The 20,363-nt window shown below is 37.2% G+C and overlaps 1 protein-coding gene across 1 annotated transcript in view; it reads right to left on the bottom strand.

Annotated features, from left to right (window-relative positions):
• Window positions 1-2,548: 2,548 nt before the first annotated feature.
• usp43a (ubiquitin specific peptidase 43a) overlaps window positions 2,549-20,363 on the bottom strand; it is a 135,770-nt gene continuing 117,955 nt past the window's right edge. Inside the window, exons 12-15 of the mRNA XM_052558337.1 lie at window positions 13,706-14,033; window positions 8,159-8,317; window positions 7,519-7,680; window positions 2,549-7,346 (exon numbers count right to left, since the gene is read on the bottom strand). Coding sequence (XP_052414297.1) covers window positions 6,328-7,346; window positions 7,519-7,680; window positions 8,159-8,317; window positions 13,706-14,033 — 1,668 coding nt within the window. The 3' untranslated portion in view covers window positions 2,549-6,327. The remainder of the gene's footprint in view (window positions 7,347-7,518; window positions 7,681-8,158; window positions 8,318-13,705; window positions 14,034-20,363) is intronic.

Below are 20,363 nucleotides of genomic sequence, written 5' to 3'. Positions count from 1 at the left end.
TTTTTTTTTTTTTTGGATGAGCAAAGATAATTTTTCCTTGAAACCCTCCTGAACAATGTGGTAATGTAGGGGTTCTTTGATTATTTTTAGACCCCAAGTCTCAACTAATCTCTGCAATTCTCCAGCTTTGATAGTTGAAGAGTCTTTAGCCACCCAAACTCTCCTCCTCACTGTGCACTAGGTTGATATAGACACATGTCCACTTCCAGGCAGATTTGTAAAATCTTTGGTTGTTTGGAACACCTTAATTATTGCTCTAATCGTGGAAATTTGGATTTTCAATGCTTTAGCTCTTTTCTTACAGCTACTTTCTATTTTGTGTAGCTCAATAATCTTGTTCTGTACATCAGAACTATATTTTTTGGTTTTACTTCTTGTGATGGATGTTTAATGTGTATTTGGCCTTTGTGTTCCTCATATGTATAGCCCTATGGAACAGAAAGCCATGTCTGGACAATGACATGCTTCTAGTCACCTGGTGTGCTAGAAAATGTAAATATCAATGGTAATTGATATTTAAAAAAATATATTTTACTCAAAATAATTTATAGGAGTGATAATAATTGTTGCCAACATTCATTGGAGAAAAACAATTATTTCATCATGAGATTTTCTCCCCACTTTCAATTAGTTTACTTAGTGATATGTTACAATTTTGTGAATTTTATGAATGAAAGAATCAAAGGATAAACGCAGATTTATTTTCACAGCCACATTTGCTCATATTTACCAAGGGTGACAATAATAGTGGAGTGCATTGTAATATCATAATAAAGCAAAAAAAGAAAAAGAAATACATAAATTTAAATTAATAGAATTCAAAGTTTTAACTGATAATTCATGTGTGCATTATGAATTTACCTTTACTCAAGGGTATCCTATTCGTACAGTCCATTCTGTAACTTGCTATTCACTCAGGACTCCATTTCCCATAATCATTTGTCCGGACTCATCAGCACTCATTACCAGTTCACAGTTGCCTCATATTAGTAGGACTATATGAATAGCATGCACACATCTTCGCTGGTGATTGAATGTTTAGCCCCTTTCCCAGTTTCTGAGATTTTGCCTTTCTCGTTTTTTGATTCATCGACTGTTACCTTGTTTTTGATTTATTGCTGCTGGCCGTGACCTTTGCCTATCTTGTGGATTACTCTTTTGCTTGTGGACGTTATTGTTTGCTTGTGTTTGACCCTGCCTGTTCAGACTATGCTCTATGAAATAAAGCCTTGCTTTTGGATCCCCAACTCTGTCGTCATGACTCCCTTTTTTACATCATGAACGTCATCAACGTTTATAAGCTTCACCCTCAAATCTCTGTTTCACCTTATTAGGAGCTGATGGCCAAGGAAACAATTGCAGTAAATATTAAATAATATGTTTAAATTAGCAATCTATTGTATGTCTCATATGATCCTATTTTTTGTCCTTTAAATGTAGCAATGCTGTAAACAGAGATGGATGAAATATCAAAGATGGACATTTTTGATGAAAGTTTCATCTAATCACCCTCATGTTGTTTCTAACCTGTAAAAATGACTTATGTGTTTCCATTAAATACAAAATGAAATGTCAAGCAGAATGACCGCCTCAAAGTGCAGTCACATTTACTGTTGCTATGGAAAAAAATAAGTTCCTTAAATAGATTTAATTCATTGTACTTACCGACAGAAACCTTCTCATTTTGAAAGTGACTTCTGTGCTTGATCTGCTCCTTGCATCGACACTGTGGACAACTGTCTATTGACCGTTTCTCGCCACACAATTGACCTTCATTATGTGGAAAAGAGCTGTAATGAATGTGAACGGTGACTGAAATGATCAGTCTCTAACATTCTATCTAACCTGCTCTTTCATATTCTTTAGAAGAAACTAAGATATAGATTTATATATAACATATAAATTTGTAACATGAGGATGATGACAGAACTTTCATTTTGGGGTGAAGTGATGTCTGTTTTTAAAAACACCTACAGAATGTTATACAGGAAAAGTAAGAGCTATTTGGCAGTTATCCAAGTTTGTATGTGTGGATGTTTTCAGTGGTCCCAAACATCTCAGAAATAATTACAGATTTCTAGGGGGCAGACAAATCAAGCATCACTTTCTTGTCCTTGCATTCCTTGTAATATTATAACAATTATTATATAATTCTGAAGTGCATAGTAAATGTCTTAGATGCAATTTGCATTCAAAATAATGTTAACCAAGCTTTGTGAATGATTACAGAAAAATACCAGAATTTAGATTTCTACTTGACACAGCAGAGATACTGAAAAATTGACACCAATGTCTTCAAACTGAGGATGGAGACTATAGGGTAGTGCATGCTGATGAGGAATAGATCAGGCTGCTCTTTGCATGCTCTGTGAAGACTCCCTCAGGAACTGGAGCTATTGTAGCCAAAGCAAAAAAAGTTTTTCACAAAGTGCTGCACAGAGTGGTGACAGTTTTAGTGTCATTCAGTATGCAAACACACACACACTTTTAGATGTGAATCAACATAAACGTTGAAACTAGTATTTTTAAAAGAGTCTAAGAAACGTGCTGTGAATACCAATGTCTTTTTAATTTCAGGAATTATACAAAAATATATGTTTATTGTATAGACACAGGTCCACACAAAACTGAATATAAACCTGCACCCTTGTGGAATAATTCAATGATAATTTGAATTGTACATATAATCTATCCTTACATATACTGTTCCCAAATATATTATCCATAGATTTGTTTGGTATAACACACACACACACTCACAAAGACATTACAAAATGTTTATAAAAAGTTGCATATAAAACATCTCAAAAGAAACAAATAAAAAAAAGAGAAGATTTCAGGGTAAGATTCCTTCATTCATTGTCTTGTCAGTACAATAATTATTTCAAGCATAGTGAAAGCAGGATTATTTTGAAAGGATGGTAGTGGAAAAAAACAAAATGCCCTTGGGGAGCAGACCTTTATGTCTACACAAATCCTGTTACATGCTGTGTGTAATTGCTGCTTTTTACATAACCCCTTTGACATATTCAACAAAATAACAGAGATGATTAGATGTTGACAGAAGGAAACAAAAATGTACACATATTTCAACAAAGCTGATTTTTTTTTTTCAATTAATGCTGAAAACTTTAAAACTGAATTATCTCTTATCTGGTACAATGGTATAACAAATTCTACAGCACAGTAATGAAAAAAAAAATGCAATATAAAAATATTAAAAAAAACTAAAAACAGTGATGTTCTTTGTTCTGAACATATACAGTAGGCAGAAGGTGTTTGAGCACTGAAACAAATAAACCTTCATTTCATATATTTGCTTATTCAGATCAACAAAAACTAATACAAACTATGTGATATAGAAACAGCATATCTATAAATGTATCAATTATTAAATCTTATTCTACAGTGCAATTGACACTTTACTGTATTTACTGCATCCCAGGTTCACTGGAAAAATGTGCCTGTGGCAACATCTCAGCCAGATTAAATTATGTTGCTTCTTACACTCAAGAATGCGAGAAGCACTGCTAACGTTTAATCCTCCTCCAAACAGGTGGATGTGAATCTGGCAATGCTTCATTACACTGGTTGTAGTACAAATTGTCACAGTTTATAATCGAAACGTTTGTGGCGCTACATGTGAATGCTCTATCACATCTGACATATAATACCACTCACAATAAATTGTTAAAACCATGAGATAAAGACACATTTGCCATGTAATTTAAGTCTTTGAGCTCTCTTGCTGCAGAAGTGCTCTGCATCACATTTGCAGTGCTGTACCAGGTGAGTTACAGAGCAAGTTTACTATACTACCAGATCGAGCATAACCTATGGAACTGGTCACATAATGCAAACACTAAGTACAGTACTAGTTTACAAATCATGCAATGTGGTAAAACGGTTCTGAGGTCATAACATAATATTGTGCAAGGAGCTGCACAAAAAAAAGTCTTTATTAATAAATAATCTGCTCCTGTAATAATAATTTGTGTATAAAGAATAAAAGTTAGTGTTTTACCTCCACTAGTGTTCATTTCAGCTGGAAACTGTAGTAAATATTATGTATAGGTACATTTTTGGAGTTTTTCAAAAATGGAGGTAGAGGCACGGATTTCTAACGAGCCTAGATTGCAAAGAGATAAACATAGTATTTTACATTTGAGGAGCTAGTAAATATTCCATATCATGTGCAATAATCAACAGGACACTTTCTGTTTGGTCCATGACTTGTTAGATTAATTTAACACACAGATGTGTGATTTTGATTCAGTTTGATGTTTGAGTTTTGATTCAGTCACAATCATACTGAGAAAAAAGTTATTTTAATATTTGATAATGCATAAAATGTTTTATTTTGCAAAAGAATGAGCTTTGCAGTGCATGTAGAGTTAAATGAGCTGCATTCAGAGTATTTAAATGCTTCTAGAGAGGGATACATAAAAATGACTGTTTTTCTTGTCTTATTCTTCAGATTAATTGACATATGGACCCAATTAGTCCAAATAAGAAGGTGACAATATGACATGTTCTGACTGTTTTTCCGAGCAATTAGAGCCAAACACAATCCGTGTCATAGATTTCTACTCTTTAAGGTCACTTTACTGGTTATATTGAGGCTTTTCTTTATTCTGCAGTCATTGGTATTGCTAGATCATCACGTTATTTGAACACATCATACATTTTCAGATGAACTTGATTAAAGGAATGAAAAAAACATTGTACATTGTTGTTTCAAACCTGTATTATCAGTGTCTAACTAGTCCGTCCATTGAAACTGTGTGTATGCTATACTGTCCATGTCCAGAAAGGTAATAAAAACATAATCAAAGTAGTCCATGTGACATCAGAGGGTCAGTTAGAATTTGTTGAAGCATCGAAAATACATTTTGGTTTCAAAAATAAAAAATAAAAATGACTTTATTCAGCATTGTCCTCTCTTACGGATCTGGTGTGAGTGCGTTCGAACACAAGACTGCAGTGACGCTGTTGATGTATGATGCTGCTGACGTGTTATCTTTGTTATTGGAAAACACGTCAGCATCATATGTCAGCAGCATCGTGAACACGCTCACAACAGACCCGGAAGAGAAGACAATGCTGAGTAAAGTCGTAATTATTATAATTTTTTTGGACCAATGCTTCAACAAAGCTTACCTTTCTGGACATGGACAGTGTACCGTACATACGTTTTCAATGGAGGATCAGAAAGCTCTCGGACTAAATCTAAAATATCTTAAACTGATTTCCCGAAGATGAACGGAGGTCTTACGGGTTTGGAACGACATGAGGGTGAGTCATTAATGACATAATTTTCATTTTTGGGTGAACTAACCCTTTAATGGTGTCATCATTTTGGAGCTTGATAGTTGCTGGTTACCATTAACTTTCTATGAATGGAAACGAGCAGCATGAACATCTCTGTTTGTGGTATATTAATAAAAAAGTCAAACATGAACAACATGAGGGTGAGTAAACAATGACAATTTAATTATTTTGGTGTACTATCCTTTAAGCTAAACAGTTTCTTCTTACTGCATTCAAACTAGTTTTAGGTGATGGATTAAACCACTGGTGACAAGGTGAGGTTGTTGTATTTGTGCTTTTCAGAATGACATTGTTTTACTAAGGGTTTCTGTCTAATACATTGTGTTGTCAACATGCCATCCTTGTACATATGTGATAGAGCATTAGAAATATATCTCATCCCTTTAGATTCTGTTAGATTTTATAATTTTCTAAAATAATTTTCTTATACAAATGTGTTTTGAGAGCACGATTAAGTCAGACATTGGTGTAATAAATTCACAGAAAGTGCAGGAACTGACATCTTTGATAAATGTCATGAAAACCCTTGAGAGGTTAGCAGCCAGTCAGTACAATCTAGTACAGAATCATAAAAGATGAAACTAAAAAGTTATATATGTATATATATATATATATATATATATATATATATATATATATATATATATATAGCAATTACATTAATGTTTTACAGCTGATAAATTTATTTAGTGGCAGATCTGAGGCAAATCATTTTTCAATTTAAAATCCTGGTGCTGAGGCCAGTGTGCAATGTAATTCCAGTGCCAAAACACAATCTGACAAAAAAATAAATAAAAATTTGCTCTGGTTCAGAGGCACTTCATATAAGCAGAGAAAAGTGAACAAAAATATCATCCACTTATTCCAAATGTACAGTATGTGCAACTTCATAGTGTGCTGCCATAATTTCAAAGCTTTCTTTCTTAACATAGTTCTTACTTGGGCTTTTAGATATTTGCTACACTGTTGTGATATTTGGGTGTAGTGAAGTAAGTCTCAGAAGCTTGATTCAGGGACTGCCTTCTTTCTGCCCAGCGAGTTTGTGCTATAGCGTGTGCGTTGCAGGGTGTTCTGAGAGCCCCTGTCCATAGGAACATTCTGCAGCTGAGCTGCCAACGTGCCATTCCTGTGTAGAGATGCTGTCCTCCTTAAGCTTAGATCGGCCTTGCTTTGAATATTGGAAGAACTTTGCGAGCGTTTAATGTCTGATGACCCACGACTCACCTTGCCATTTGCAAATTCATCTCCAAGTCTGCTACGAGCTTGGTTAGTGCTATTAGCTTTACCTTCTGAATTTTTTTTGTGTGTCCCATTGGAGAGTGAAACTCCAGATAGGCTTTTCAAATCTGTGTCACCACTTTTCATAGATTCACTGTCTCGAGACCTCCGAAGCGAGTCTTTCTTCATGAAACCACCTTTAAGAAAAGCGAAGACATTGTCGTGATGTTTTGTCTCCGGTCCCTTCCTCTGTTTCTCCTCCAGATGGAGTCGCTCCTCACCTGGATCATCCCATCTGCTTGGACCACTGGAACTGGATTGGATCCCTGTGCCGGAGCTGTTTCTGGACTGTGATTTGTCCTGTTTTGATTTTCTGTTGCTCCGTCTGGTCAAAGTTCCATCTTCTCTTGGTCTGCTGCTGGGTTGTTGGCCCATTGCTTTCTCTGAGCTACTTTTTTCTTGACCCTGTGGTATTTTGAGAAACTCTGGAGGTCCGAGGCTGCTGTGGCTTGAAGATTTGGCTGTGGATTTTTTCGTAACTTCTTCTTTACCACTTGTTTTATCAGAAGGTCGATTCATTAGGGCAACAATGGGGTCTTTGGTGCATCTTGGCCTTCTGCCAGACTCTAAATACTCCACCAGTTCTGCAGGAGCCTGGCCAGGAACTTGGGCAGGTTTGTGGCGTTCTTTGTTTCCAAAGGACCATCGGAGTGGGAGCATTTTGGTCTTGGTGGGACTTTTCATGCTTACGCTACGCCCTTGGATTCCTCGCACGAAAGGTCTGCTTTCAAACCCACCTAGAGACATTGATATTTACACAATATTTGATATTTACCACATGGTGGAAAACACTTTCCCACAACACAACAAAAGTGAAGAAATATAATGAAATCTCTGTCAAGGAACATCCTTTTTGTATTTGCAATCATTATTTACAATGACGAGAACAAACTGGATGGGAAGACTCACCTCTCTCGTCCATTGAGGGTACATTTTGAAAGATGGGAGACTCTGGGGAGTCTGGGATGGAAGAAGGGCATGTTGTGGAAGACCGTGAGACCATACTTCCTCTTTTACTATCACCATTCAAACGGATGAGCCAATGATCTGACATAGAGGAGCTGGTGGAACCTGCACAATGAGATAATAAAGACTGTTTAGTGGCTGGTCCATGTTTCTCCTAGACATGGGCTTAAAGCATGCTGCACTCTCTCACTGCCCCTACATTTTTAATAACTAAAATTCATCATCTGCACATGTTCTGTATTATCGTTTCCATGGCGACCAAGTCATGCATAGGCAGTGGCATCTTAGCCACCAGTCAAAATGAACTCGAACTCAAAAAACGCTTCACTCAGTTATTACAGTTCAGTCATTTATTTATTCAAGATCTGGGTAGAGGTAAGTGGAAATTTTAATATTTCGCACACTGCAAATACTGTCAATGTAGCTTGTTAGAGAAAATGACTTTTCCAATGGTAAGAAAATCTGTTGGACATTCACATTGCAATATATATGAGGAAAAAAATATTTGCCTTATGTTGATCCACTGCAAAAAAGGTCAATCAGCTTTCATCTGCAGTGTGGCCACAAAGGTTAATTTACTCACCTCTGACCGAGCTGTTGGCGGACCAGGGTGGGATGACATTTCTTCTCTGGTAGAACAGGATATATGCCCCGCGTGTGCACAGTTCATCCTCTGGCACAATCTCCACACTGCTGTCGTCATAACTGTACCAGTGGCCGTCCACGGAGTTCCTACAATAGGCTGTTTTACAAAGACATATACTGTAATACACACACACACAAATACTGCCTTTATGCCATTCAAAAGAGCCAATCTGTAATCCTCCCTTTTTAATGAGTAATGGGTGTTTTTTGGATTTAACGTGCAATAAACCAATCAGTTTAGAGTCTCATCTTCCATTCCCTTTAATAGTCAGTTGCACTCGTGCCATGACGGATTTGCTATTTATATGGTGGAATTTAGCAAGCGCAAAGACAAAACGCATTTTCGAGATGAAATTCTGATACATGCGATGACTATCCATTTCGCCGTGTAGGCATATATATATATATATAGCCTACAAAAAATTATTCAATTCTTTAATTTGTAATATGTTTGTGTGCTGCTGTGAGTCCCTGTGTTTAATAAGCTGTGTATACGCACATTGTGGACCCATCTATACTAACATGCTCTTTAAATAACAAAGAAAAAACATTGCGCCAGACGTTATACCAAGTTTGAGTTGGTCTATGGCGCAGTCTATTTTCAGCTCCTTAAAATAACAATGCGCCTGAACACACCTCTTTTTTAGTCCAACTTTTTTAGTCCATGGGCGCAGAAAAGGACACAAATGCATTTGCTAATTAAACGACGTGGCGATTGATGGGAAAATGCTCCAGACTGAAACTAGCAAACACACTTACATCATATTGCGCCCGGTGTATTATAAGGCCCTAAATCCTTTGTAACATTATAAATTAATTACCACTTTTGATCAATTTAAAGCATCCTTGCTAAGTAACTGTAATCATTTCTGTAATCTATTAAAAAAAAAAAAGAAGAAAAAAAAGAAAGAAAGAAATCATAGTCACTTCAATCTTTTAAAGGGAATAGTGCAGAATGTTACAAAGCTTTTTATTTCAGATAGGCTTATTATTTAGAGTTCAAACTGATTGTCTTCCAGCAAGGAGGCGCAATGAGAGCACCTGCGCCGTTTTATGATTTTGAAACGTGCAGTGCTCATGTTTATTAAACAAAGTCAAACATCACAAAAAAATCAATGTATGGGAAACACCGGTAATGTATCGGAAATGTTTTTTAAAAATCATATCACCGTTATTTATTTATTTTGTTTATATTGCTATACATACTGATATTGCATTTTTGTCCATCCCTAATTTCTGAAGGATCATATGACACAGAGGACTACAGATGAAAAGTCAGCTTTGCATCACATGAATAACATATTAAGTACATTCCAATAGAAAGCAGTTATTTTAAATTAGAATAATATTTCACAATACTGCATTTTTATTCATATAATATTTTGTTCTGTATTTTTTAATCAAATAAATGTTTAGATGAGTGTAATAAAACAACTTATTTAAAAACATAAAAATTAGGGGTGTAACGATACGCGTATTCGTATTGAACCGTTCGGTACGAGGCTTTCGGTTCGGTACGCGGTACGCATTATGTACCGAACGGTTCGTTGGACTAATTAATTATATTTGCAAAATAAATAAAAAATTGTGAAATATAATGATATGCGTTCAACAAGGTAGCTCAATAACCCAAACGACGTAACAGGCAACGCCCCTGACAACCCCGAAGAAAAAAAAACACCAACTTTATATGTTATATAGGCTACTCAGTCAGGCGCTCGCTCACTCAGTACGCGCTGAAGGCTCGTTGCAAAATGGCCAATGCGTTTAACAGACCAGAAATATAAGATCCTCCAATAACCAACAGGTGTGGTGTTTGGGTGCACTTTACCAATCGATCGGGGCATCCGAGCAAGCACGGAAATCAAAATGGACTAGTACTGTACTGTATCGGAATTTCCTGAGCAGTACGATACAATTAACAGGCCTGCACGTTATTAGATAGAAGAACTGTTATAAATAGAACGTATGCACGGGCAGTTTTGAAAACTCCACCTACTTTGCTCTTGGCATAGTGCAGCACAAATCGCGTTGTATCTGAAGGGCAACGCTGAGCCCAGAGTCCAGCGCCGCGCGTACTGAGTGAGCGAGCGCGCTCTGTAGTGGAAAACGCAGGTTTTAAGAATATGCTTAATGTAATTGAGCCCCGTTACAATATTCCTTCACGAGCTCATTTCAGCCAGACCGTAATTCCTGCTTTGAGCCAAAAAACAAAAGCCCTATAGAGAACCAATTGAGTAAAAACACACTCAATATAAAGAGTTATAGAGTTCCATATAAAAAGTTACATCTTTGTATTTGTTCATAACTACTACAATAATAATATAAAATTTTCATTTTTTTTTTATAAGGAGCTGTTTTTGTTTTATACAGTATGTTACTAAGAAAACACCATAGAAGATGGGTAAAGAATAGCTCCATCATTGTTCAATGTAAAAAAACATACTTTGTTAGTTTTAATAAATATATATTTTTTTAAATCAAGGAAATGTATCTGCCAATTTTTTCTTTTTGCTGTATCTAAAACGTACCGAACCGTACCGAACCGAACCGAGACACCAGTGAATCGTATCGAACCGAACCGTGAATTTTGTGAACCGTTACACCCCTAATAAAAATCTTACTGATCTTAGCTGATGTAAACTGAGCTATGTTCACAAAAAGAATTGACATTATCCCAATCAGCTAGACAACTCCTCAAAGCTCGAAGGCCACTATTATGCATAATATGCATGTAATGCTATATAGAACAGTTATGTCAAGTGTAAATAAAAAACAAGTATCCTTACAGTATATCAAAACATTTAATTGAGAATATCTGTAGAGATCCTAATAAATGTTGGCAATGGGTGGACAAAAAAATAATTCACATTTTGTGACAGATACAAAAGAGAATTGGTCTGAGCCACAGTCAAACGACCAGGGGATCTGCAAATCTATTAGGTATTTTTTGTAAAGTATGAACACTGGTTTAACTGGGTATTGACAACAAAGTAAGGCAAACTCTTTCTGTGAAATTCAACTCTGTTCTTTTGCATTATGCTGAAATGACAATATCTCACTTTGAGAAGTAATGTAGGTAGGATCAAAAGATAAAATTCTATAGAAAATAGAATTAACATTTGTGACAAAATTCCTTGTTTATACCGTCTTTCCTAGCATGCTGTGCTATAATGTATGCACCTTTATTTGTAAGTTTACTGAAGAAAATTCCTAAGAGATTTCATAGAGAAGGAGATTTAGCTTATATCTCTTTTTTTTCCCCCAATGTGGTTATCCACATTCATGGTTCCTGTTAGTAGTGAGACCTTACTCAGTCCTAATCCTAATGGGAAAAACAAATTACAATTAAATAATTGGACACAACTTAATAATAATAATGCAACTAAGCATTCATCCATTTTTGTTAAATCTTACTTTCTTTTCTTTATTCCTGTATACCACCTTATACGATTTACCATGATCTGTGGTGACATTTCATCAATTTCCTCCCAACCTCCATTTCATTCATATTTCCACCATAGAATAATAAACACAGCATATAAGAATTCACCTATATAATGCATGTATTGTATATGTATACTAGTGAGAGTGTAAAACGTGACTTTTTTCATTAGATTTATGTCACTGAATGAAACTCAATTGAAGAAGCATTAAAAAAACGACACGTGTAATATATATATATATATATATATATATATATATATATATATATATATATTATATATATATATATACAGTATTGTTCAAAATAATAGCAGTACAATGTGACTAACCAGAATAATCAAGGTTTTTCGTATATTTTTTTATTGCTACGTGGCAAAGAAGTTACCAGTAGGTTCAGTAGATTCTCAGAAAACAAATGAGACCCAGCATTCATGATATGCACGCTCTTAAGGCTGTGCAATTGGGCAATTAGTTGAATTAGTTGAAAGGGGTGTGTTCAAAAAAATAGCAGTGTGGCATTCAATCACTGAGGTCATCAATTTTGTGAAGAAACAGGTGTGAATCAGGTGGCCCCTATTTAAGGATGAAGCCAACACTTGTTAAACATGCATTTGAAAGCTGAGGAAAATGGGTCGTTCAAGACATTGTTCAGAAGAACAGCGTACTTTGATTAAAAAGTTGATTAGAGAGGGGAAAACCTATAAAGAGGTGCAAAAAATGATAGGCTGTTCAGCTAAAATGATCTCCAATGCCTTAAAATGGAGAGCAAAACCAGAGAGACGTGGAAGAAAATGGAAGACAACCATCAAAATGGATAGAAGAATAACCTGAATGGCAAAGGCTCAGCCAATGATCACCTCCAGGATGATCAAAGACAGTCTGGAGTTACCTGTAAGTACTGTGACAGTTAGAAGACGTCTGTGTGAAGCTAATCTATTTTCAAGAATCCCCCGCAAAGTCCCTCTGTTAAAAAAAAGGCATGTGCAGAAGAGGTTACAATTTGCCAAAGAACACATCAACTGGCCTAAAGAGAAATGGAGGAACATTTTGTGGACTGATGAGAGTAAAATTGTTCTTTTTGGGTCCAAGGGCCACAGGCAGTTTGTGAGACGACCCCCAAACTCTGAATTCAAGCCACAGTACACAGTGAAGACAGTGAAGCATGGAGGTGCAAGCATCATGATATGGGCATGTTTCTCCTACTATGGTGTTGGGCCTATTTATCGCATACCAGGGATCATGGATCAGTTTGCATATGTTAAAATACTTGAAGAGGTCATGTTGCCCTATGCTGAAGAGAACATGCCCTTGAAATGGTTGTTTCAACAAGACAATGACCCAAAACACACTAGTAAACGTGCAAAGTCTTGGTTCCAAACCAACAAAATTAATGTTATGGAGTGGCCAGCCCAATCTCCAGACCTTAATCCAATTGAGAACTTGTGGGGTGATATCAAAAATGCTGTTTCTGAAGCAAAACCAAGAAATGTGAATGAATTGTGGAATGTTGTTAAAGAATCATGGAGTGGAATAACAGCTGAGAGGTGCCACAAGTTGGTTGACTCCATGCCACACAGATGTCAAGCAGTTTTAAAAAACTGTGGTCATACAACTAAATATTAGTTTAGTGATTCACAGGATTGCTAAATCCCAGAAAAAAAAATGTTTGTACAAAATAGTTTTGAGTTTGTACAGTCAAAGGTAGACACTGCTATTTTTTTGAACACACCCCTTTCAACTAATTGCCCAATTGCACAGCCTTAAGAGCGTGCATATCATGAATGCTGGGTCTCATTTGTTTTCTGAGAATCTACTGAACCTACTGGTAACTTGTTTGCCACGTAGCAATAAAAAATATACTAAAAACCTTGATTATTCTGGTTAGTCACATTGTACTGCTATTATTTTGAACAATACTGTATATATATATATATATATATATACATATATATATATATATTTATTTATTTATTTATTTATTTAAAAAGCATTTTAAATGGACAAATAACATCTTGCTTCTTACTATCAGCTCACTCACCTGTGTAATGGCCTCCATGCATGCCTCCGTGGTGGTTACAGACTGCATACAGGTCATATAGGAAGTCAGTATCTCCATGTTTCCAAGTTGCAGGCCACGGGGCCAAATTCTTCATGCTCTGACTGCGTTTCACCACATGGGGAGTCATATCCAGACCGCTTATCGGAAAGCGAATGAGGGTGGAGAGCTTGTTTCGCCGTTTGCCCACCTGCCGAAAACGCTTGAGGTGCAGGATGAGGATGTCAGGCAGGGTCCATAAGCTCATCTTCACCATCCCCTGCTGCATCTGCTTACAGTGGGGGCACTTCCATGCATCATCTGGCGCCAGCTGCAAGGGGAATAAAAACATTTGCTATAAACAGTCCAGAACTCATTTGTGATGTATGTCACATGCAACAAATCAATGTAGTAAGTCAGATGCCCCCCATGTGAGATTCAAAATCACATTCACAGGCAAATAAATAACATTTTCTCTCTTGGGTTTGTTAAAATGCAGATTTCTCCATGGTCAACTAAACCATGTCGTTATCTGAACCTGTTTTGTCTCAGTGTGGTGCAGTAAAACATTTATATCTCTGGAATACACCGCTGGGACAAAATGGATTGCAGCGAACATGCATCGAAGAAAGGACAACAGCATCTGAATATTTGCAAGTCCTCTGCAGACCATCAGTAAATTCTTATTTATATCTTCAAAGTATGCACAGAAAAATGAATGATTTAACTGCTGCTGGAAGCCATATGCCACATATACTGCCCACTATGTTAAAAGCATTTTATTTATTTTTTTAGATAACTGAAATCCTGGTAGATGTGTTGCCTCAGTAACATCATGACATTGTTAGAGCATCGATAATATATTTGTAGAGCCAATCATGATGAGGTAACCCTCAGGGGTTCATGGGTAAGATTCATCAAGTGGTACTTGTCAAGAACAGGCAGTATAGAGAAGAATGAATTCAGAGTGACCTTTCCAAGAGAGTGAGAGGATGTGAGACAAAAACGGTTGGTGGGAGACCAGCTCCATTTGCTCCTCAAGTGGGTTTTTAAATCGGCTTGAAAAATCTTGAATATGGAATAGCGATCGGCCCTGATATTATAAATGTCGAACGACTCGACTTGCAAGCTTAGATTCCACAGAGAATCTTTTGTACTGCATTAGTTCCCACTTGTGTCAAAAATAACAGTTTTTATTCAATATTTGCCCTCCAGAATTTATTTTTTGACCTACAGTATAAGTGTGCATATAAAAAACAACAACATTATGTTAATTTTGGTGAACTACTTCTTAACTGAAATAAGTTCTCGATCTGAACAATTATGATGGCTACATAAAATGTAATCAAATGCTCCTGACATCCTAACATAATTGATTCAGATCCTGAAAGTCCTAACAACATAAATGCTCTGCTAGAATACAGATTTATATAATTGGTTGACTCTTATGTTAGACTTGTAGAGCTCTCTACACCATAAGAGATTTCAGTGTAATCACTGTTTCAAGTATTTTTTGGTTTCATGTTCAGTCCACTTTCTTTCTTTCTTTCTTTCTTTCTTTCTTTCTTTCTTTCTTTCTTTCTTTCTTTCTTTCTTTCTTTCTTTCTTTCTTTCTTTCTTTCTTCTTCTTTTCTATGTTTTCAGAGCTGATTTTAGTTTTTGCTTTTCATCAAAACCAATATACTTCATATACTTAAACATTAGCCTGAGACAACAAACACAGATGACAGCAAGAGGCCGCTTCAGTGTCTGTAGAGGCACTAAACTTATAACCTCGACAGACCTAGAATAGAATATTATGAAATATATAAAATGTTAGGTAGTAAATAATAGGAGAAACTATTTTTTTTGTGGCATTTTTCAGCTCAGCATGATAATAATATGCAATATGTAAGTGCTATGACAAGTCTGTTAGCTCAACACAGTACACGTAGCGATGTTCATATATATATATACATCGCTTCGTGTACTTACATATTGCATATAATTATCATGCTGAGCTGAAAAATGCCACAGAAAATTAGTTTATCCTATTATTTACTACCTAACATTATATATATATATATATATTGTGACGAGCACTCCCAGAGGAATCAGCGTCGCCCTGACAACCAACAGAAAACACCTGCACGTCCTTGGCTGTGTCCAAATTCAGGGTCTACATCCTTCGGAGGACTCATTTGAAGGATGCTACGTCACAGCGCCGCGACGAAGGCTGTCCAAATTCGTAGGATCCTTCAAATGCGGCCCACAAATGCGTCCTCCTTTTCCCCGAATTGGAAGGATGGGTGTGGTGGATCCTTTCGCGTCCTACCTATCCCATAATTCTTTTCGGCAGGATGAAGCGAGCGGTAGAGGAGTGGGGGAGGAGTATTATTTTCGATGTTTTTAAAAAACTGGCTTTTAGCGTTAAGTTTTTTTTTTTTTTTACATTTGTACGTGTATATGTAAAAAAAAAAAAAAAAGTTTACTTTCGTAAACTAGCTTCTTCCTTACTGCCTGTGTGAATATCCCCTTACACACAGCTTATTTGTTAGTGATTGAAGCTGTTTTTAACGCTTCTAGGGACGAAAGAGCAGACAGAAGTGTTTATAAAGCTCCGGGGAGAGAACGATGAGCTCTTCACCCGTGTCTTGCTTAGCGCTGTCACGGTTGCTAGGCGACAGGATATGAGCAACGGGTAAGGGAGGGAACTGAAAGAAGGGTATGCTGTCCAAATTCACAAACACCGACTTCCGGTTTTTGCGGTCGTCGGAGGACCCATCCTCGTTCAACCGGGTAGGAAGGATCCTAAGGAGGATGCAGACCCTGAATTTGGACACAGCACTTGTCACGGGCTGATCGGTCACAGCTGCTCCCCATCAGCCTGCACACTCTTAAGGAGCACACGCTGCACTCAAACAATGGTCTCGAACCGAATGCAACGCTGGTTTAATCCCGGTCTCATCTCTTCACAGAAAGCAGCGAGTGATCGACAGCCCACCCACTTTGGAGCACGTCAGGACACCCACTTTCACCTTAACTGGCACCGAAGAGAACGGAGAGCACACGGGAATCACCGGCCACCAGAAAGCGGAGCAGCACATTTCACCAGGCACCCCACAATATTCAATAAATCCACCCTCCGGGGCTTTTGATTTCACGCTCCTCCTGTTGACTGATTCTTCACCCCGTGACAGTGGTGGAGAATGCGGGCATATCAGTGAAGAATTAACGACAAGATCACCGCCCCAACTCCTAATTTTTTTTCCCTGTTTGTGTCACCAGCACCACGGAAGGTGGCGCGCGCGTCCCCACAATGGAGGACGTCTTACAACGCCTCGCTGAAGTGAGCATCCGCCAGCAGCAAATAGCAGAACACCTCGCCACTCGACTGGGCAGGACGGAGGATGAACTCGCCGCCGTCCGGGCTGCTGCAGCCCAGCGTGTTCCACTACCTGAGCCTCGGGCACAAGCCACCCGCCTGTTACCCAAGATGACAGCCGATGACGATGTGGAGGCCTTCCTTCAGGTCTTCGAAAACACCGCCCACCGTGAGGGATGGCCCGAGGACGAGTGGGCACGTGCGCTGGCACCCCTCCTCACCGGTGAAGCACAGAGGGCTTACTTCTCGCTCCCCTTGGCGACTGCCGACAGTTATGCCGAAGTTAAGTGAGAGATCCTGGCGAGGCTGGGCCTCTCCCCTGTGTTCTCCCAGCAGTTCCACAAATGGGAATACAAGCCCCGGGTGCCAGCCCCTGCCCAGGCAGCCGAACTCGGCCGCATCACCCAGCACTGGTTGTTGGAAGGAGACCCTGCTTATTCAGTCTAGTCTGTTTCTGTTTATTTGAAGCCACAATAGCCTATATACATCACATTTAGAAATAATGATAATTTCTATATTTATATAAAAGCTCCCATAGATAAATAAATACATTTTTGTTACTAAATAAATACACAATTGTGATCGGGAATAAGAAGCTGACATCTGATTTCTTCAAGAGGTTGCATTTACCATCTTTTCTATAGTAATGTTTTTTGCATCGCTTATAAATATTTCTGCCTTGTATGGTGATTATAATCCACATCGGATCAAGTTATTTTAAACATTCGCTGATGACTGAAATAAAGTTTTGAGCTCAACTTATTTAAAAAAGTCTTTAATTCTGGTGTTATAGCTCAACTTTCTGTTATGATCCGCAGCGCAGACATTGTCCAGACACGGAGAAACTTTTCCTTTGTTCATAACCACTCCTCTTACTCCGGCTGGCCCGCTTTGGCCCAAGGTTTTCAGAGTTGGCCTCGAGGGAGCACCGACGAGGCACGATCAAGCACTGGCAAAGTGATAGTGGAAACGAGACTGGCCCTACCACACACTAGCACGCCTTTTTTTGGCCCGACAGTGGAAACGCGCCTAGTGTCTTCAATAGTAGTTTTTCAAAAAACTAATGATCGGAAGTGGGGTTTTTTTTTTTATAGAGAGTGCAAGTGTTAGAGGGTCCAACTTTGTTTAATTTATAAAAAGGTAAACAAATACATAAAATAGAATTAGAATAGAGAGTGCTACAATTAGAGGTTCAGATGAAAACATTGTGTTTACAAATCAAATGCTGTTCTTTGCTGTTTGCAAAGGAGGTAGAGTTTTTTTTTGCTTTTTTTCACATTTGGCTCCCAAACTCTGGAATAGCCTTCCTGACCATGTTCAGGGTTCAGACACAATCTCTCGGTATAAATCTAGATTAAAAATGCATCTCTTTCGCCAAGCATTTGAATAATGTATCTCCTAAATTGTGACTGCAGTTGTATCTGATCAAATTCTTTGCATTCTTATTCTTTAGCTTGGGTTAAACTAATTAGTTTTACTTTGTTGGAACAGCATCTATGCTAATGATGTCTCTATTTGTGTCTCTATTTGTTTCTCTGTTTTGCTAGGATTTACACAAGCTCCAGTCTGGATCCAGAACCCCTGAGAAGAGATAATGCTGACCCTCAGAGGACCTCAGATGATGCTAACCCTGAATCAACAAACAGAACTAACAATTATTGCTACAAGTGTGACTGCATCATATAATAATTGCTGTTAATAGTGTTCATCATCCGGCTGACTACGTCTTGTATTAATTTTTTCTGAAAAATCCTGTCATACGCGCACAAACTGACAGTAAATATTATAGAAACTTAATTTTATGTAAAGTTGCTTTGTAACGATTTGAACTGTAAAAAGCGCTATACAAATAAATTTGAATTGAATTGAAATTAAATTCTTTGAATTTTGTTAATCAAAAGAATCCTGAAAAAAAGTATCTTTTTTTTAACATTGATAAAAATTAGTATTTTCACCAACAAAAATGGTTTTAAGTCAATTATTCTTTTTTAGTATATATTTTGCTGTAGTGTGTATAGGAAACATCCATTTGTATTTCCAAGCATTCCTTTTGCCATTAATTGTGATAATTAAATGAGATTTTTGTATGCACAAGGAGTCTGACAACAGCCAGTCCTCCAAACATAGATCTGATCTCATTAACATCCAGCCTGTATGGAATGACAGTCACAGACTAAATTCAGAAAATCCATGGCAATGCCTCCAAAATGCTTGAAGAATCCTTCCTGTAAAGCTACAATACTGTGAAAGGTTTTAGGCACCAATAATGCAAGCGTTAAAGTGTAAAAATGCAGTAAAGTGAGAATGCATTCTAAAATAATGTCATAAATAGATTTTATTTATCAATTAACTTCTATTACAGTTTTTCTCAGTCGCTTTGGTACATTTCTCGAATCAAACTCACAATTTGCAAAACAGTAAGTGCATTTCTCAAAACAATTTGTACAAATAACAAAACACCATGGATAACCTGCAAAAGCCACTCTTAGTCTGATCCTTAGTTCATCTCTCAAAAGTAAATATCTGTGTTAATGAACATGTCAGTGCCATCAGAATGACAAGTCCTTGTGTCATTGTGTACGGATAAGACAGTCAAATTGCTTAGTCACGTTGTAAATATAACAATGCACTCTGGAGCGATGTTCTGATGTAAACTATAGCAACATTTTGGATGACAGTTACTGTATTGAACAGTATGCCATATGCTTATGTATGCCATATAATCATTTCAAAAGTACACATTTACACATTACTGTATGTGGGGTATTGACTGAAAGAGACCGGATTGAATTCCCAGTTACACTTTTACTAGTGGTCTGGCCAAAAAAAAAAAAAAAAAACCTTTACAATGTCATTGTGATATAGAAAAGGAAAAATAAATTTGGGCACAAAGATGAAAATAAGTCAATTGTCAGAATTTGAAACTCTTGTGTTGTCCTCTGTATAAACAGTATACGCTTTCTAACTGAAGATTCATGAGATGAACCTTTGAGCTATTTCAGAGAAATGGTTTATCATTGGTTTATCATCTACATTCTCTTCATTAGTAAATATTCACTTCATGCCAAATTGACAAAAAGTCTCATAATGTGAAAAAAAAGCATTTGTAACTTGTTCAAAGAAATGAGAAACTGCTTTTTTGATGTGCACAAGTGACACAATAATGTGAGAATTGAACAGGTAGTTTTGAGAATTTCAACTCTGATCTGAAAAATGTACCAAAGTGACTGAGAAAAACTGTGACTTAATCAACATCTGTGGTAACCACCCTTAGCATTTGAAACAGCCTCTGTCCTT

The sequence above is a fragment of the Carassius gibelio genome, chromosome B6 (genome assembly GCF_023724105.1).
Source record: "Carassius gibelio isolate Cgi1373 ecotype wild population from Czech Republic chromosome B6, carGib1.2-hapl.c, whole genome shotgun sequence".
Classification (NCBI taxonomy): Eukaryota; Metazoa; Chordata; class Actinopteri; order Cypriniformes; family Cyprinidae; genus Carassius; species Carassius gibelio.
This window is presented reverse-complemented; position numbering and strand designations above follow the sequence as displayed.